Consider the following 3,374-nt stretch of genomic DNA (forward strand, 5'->3'; position numbering starts at 1 on the left):
TTGTAATGCGGCTCAATTAACAAACATACATGGGAAGCGATCTTACCTTCAATATGGAACTGATTTGTTCTTATGTTGCAAATAATCATTTGGAAATGTGCTCAAGATTCTTCTCTTCAGTTTTATTGTGTTTGTAATACAGACCTGCAGTACACATTGCATTGTTCTTGTTCAAATAATAAAAAAACTTTGCTGGAGGCTGAAGATTCTTCTCTGCAGCGACTTTAATCTTGGTTTTAATAATGAAACAGATTTGTGATTTCACCAGGAACTGTGACTGAACAAGTATTGATTACGACTGCATACAAATAATTTCAGTGAGAGACTTGACACTGCATGGTGTCTAGTAATGCCTTGTAATCTGGGGTGTAGCTTGAGAGGGCAACTCTTATGGAGTCATTTGAATGTTCGTCAGTCAGACGTTTGCGAAACGTAGATTTTATGAAGTTCATATCGGAAAATGCAGATTCACAAAGATAGGTAGAGCCAAACAGGGAAAAAAGTTTCAATGCAGCTGTGTGGATGTTCTTAAACTTTTCTGCATCCACAAGACTCCAGAAATTAATGTCAGATTGCCTTGATTTCAATTCAATGTCATTTTGAAGTGAGAACATCTCCATTTCCATGGTGTCAGAGTCAAGGTTCAGAAGAACACTAATTTTCTCTGAAAGGTCACTAACATCCACTTCCATGAAGGGGTTTGAAGTGAACATCACACAGGGCTCCAGTTGCTCAAAATCACTAAACCGGTCACTGAACTCTTGATTAAGCCTCACGAGGAGGTTACTGTATTTTTGTATGTCAAGGATCTGAGCCTCAATGTTGTTTTCTGACAGGATTTGGAGCACAGAGTGAAAGTGCTGCAACTTTCTTTTCTGTACATGCTGTATGAAAAGGTTAAGTTTTGTTTTGAATGTTTTCACAGAACTAATCATGTTGGCTATTGTCTTGTTTTTGCCTTGCAACTCGTAGTTCAATAAATTTAATTTCTCTGTGACATCTGTCAAAAAAGCTAAATCGAGCAACCAATCAGTGTTTGACAGCTGTCTGGTATCTTCATTTCTAGACTCCATGAAAGCTTTGACTTCTGGCAATAGGGAAAGGTATCTTCGCAGTATTCTTCCTCTGCTAAGCCATCGGATCTGAGTGTGCAGTAAAAGGTCACCATACTCAGCTGAAAGTTCTTCAAGGAACAATTTGAAGGTTCGGTGCTGCTTGGCCTTTGCTCGAATTGAATTAATAATTTTAACAACAGGAGTCATCACATGATCAAACCCCATTACCTTCGCACATATTGCCTGTTGATTTATAATGCAATCGTAGTTTAATAACGGAGGGAAATCTGGATCTGTTTTACAATTGGCAATGAAGCCAGAATGACGCCCTATCATTGCAGGTGCACAATCAGTTGTTATCCCCACTAACTTTTTCAATGGGACATTTTGTTTCACAAAATAATTTTTCACCTCATTGTGGATGTCAGATCCTCTGCTTGTGGTTTTCAGAGGCAACAGAGTTAAAAATTCTTCTTTATAAGTGAAATCTTCAAAAACCATTCTAACAAAGATAACCAACTGTGCAATATCGCTTGCATCAACAGATTCATCACATTGCAGAGAAAAATATTTACATGTCTTTAAATCCCGCTCCAACTGCTCTATCATGTTGACCGATAATGCAGATACCCTTCTTACCATAGTGTTTGACCCCAACTGCACATCTGAAATGCCAGACATAATTTCAGGGCTATATTTAAAGTCTTTGAATAAGGAGTGGGCCATTAGAAGCATTGCTTCCTTCACAATTTCTCCATCTAAGAATGTTGCTTTGTGCTTGATCAAGTGATGAGTAATTACGAAGGATGCTTCAGTTGCCGCAATGGCTTTCTTCATTGGCTTTGTAAAAAAAGATTGCTGTGTCTGCAATGCAGATTTTAGTTCATTTAATTTTTGTGACCTCAGGCTGCTTCCCTTAGGGAACTTCCTCTCAAAATGCATGTGCTTTGTTGAAAAATGCCTCTCAACATTGCCCTTTTTCCACACTGCAACTTTTGCTCCACAGATTAAACACACACAGTTGTCTTTGATTTGTAAATAAAAATTTGTTCTCCCACTCTTGATGAAAGTTGTAAGTCTTCGGCCTTTTGGAGGGATCTGGCTCTTCACCCATCATTGGTTGTTGAGGCTGTAGTAAGAGTAAAAATGTTGATGAAGTCCACATCCAATCCACAAAAGGCAAGAATACCACATGGACACTTTTAATAATGCTGTAATCAGGGGCGGCTGGTGACATTTGAAAGTGGTGAGGCGTAAAGTGATCGTGGTATTGCACTGAGGCGAGTGAGCGACCCTTAACAACCTACGAGGAGTTCGGGTGGTCCTCCGCCGAGAAAATTTTGGAAAAAAAAGTGGATAAATGGAGCATTTTCAAGCAAATTTGAGGAAGCAGGAAGGTTGATAAAGCACTTGCGAAAGTGTTATGACAGGATCTGTAACAACATCCTTATATCCATCAACTTCACCCCAACACAAGTACAAACACACACTCAAACACTATCAAGTACACACATAAAGCAAGACTCACAAACATTTGTTTAGGCTTAAAGACCTGTACTCAAAAAGTACACAGAGACCGCTGCAGCTGCAAGCAGACATTGAAATACTCGATTTACTCACTCATGCTGGGACTCCCAAGCCCACATTTCTGGCCATCACCCACGCGCGGTATCCAATAATGGATTGCCTGCCCCAGGCACGGTGTCCGCTGTAGTGAAAGTAATTCCTGAGTACCATACTGTGATGATCAAGGGCAGATGCTATGCTCTGTACTCCTGCACCGTGCACCGTATTCATCTATAGACAGACTAGGCGCCTGCACAGGCACCATATTTTGTGCTTGTGCATGGACAAACTGCATGCTCTATGTTTCTTACAACAGGCACATTTTCCACTCTCCCCTTTGATCAGAAGTCCTCCGGCCTAAGTCATTCTGGCGGGAGGGGCCGGGCTGTCCCTGTTCTAAGTCACAGATGTGCTGTCAGTGAACAGCATGCAAGCGCCTGCAGATCTCCCCTGTGCAGTATGCATGAGCAGGCAAACCCCATGCCCCCCTCCCCCCACAACCTTTCCTGGAACTTTCTTCCCAACGCTCCATGGCGTGCAACAGTAGAGAGATCGCCCTGTTCAGTGTGCATGTCCCCAGTGTGTACACGCACACAGATATCTCATGTGGTGTGTGAAGGAGTCGGAAAGCCCCACTCCCCTCAGAGCACACATGCCGCCAGAGCTTCGACTCTGGCGTGCAAGAATGGACACCCACCCCCACGTTGTGCACGCGCAGGCTCATCTTATATAAGATCTGCCCGGGCGGCCTGT

General features: G+C 42.4%; 1 protein-coding gene across 1 annotated transcript; it reads right to left on the reverse strand.

Annotated features, from left to right (window-relative positions):
- Positions 1 to 314: 314 nt before the first annotated feature.
- Positions 315 to 1,892, reverse strand: LOC144820156 (general transcription factor II-I repeat domain-containing protein 2-like). Its single transcript, XM_078677783.1, has one exon. The coding sequence runs from the start codon at positions 1,890 to 1,892 to the stop codon at positions 315 to 317; it is 1,578 nt and encodes a 525-aa protein (XP_078533909.1).
- Positions 1,893 to 3,374: the final 1,482 nt, after the last annotated feature.

Source organism: Lissotriton helveticus, chromosome 2_1 (assembly GCF_964261635.1).
Source record: "Lissotriton helveticus chromosome 2_1, aLisHel1.1, whole genome shotgun sequence".
In the NCBI taxonomy this organism is placed as follows: Eukaryota; Metazoa; Chordata; class Amphibia; order Caudata; family Salamandridae; genus Lissotriton; species Lissotriton helveticus.

Excerpts from the sequence above, each read along its gene's own strand:
- LOC144820156 (XM_078677783.1), bottom strand. The coding sequence starts at position 1,892 with ATGAAGAAAGCCATTGCGGCAACTGAAGCATCCTTCGTAATTACTCAT.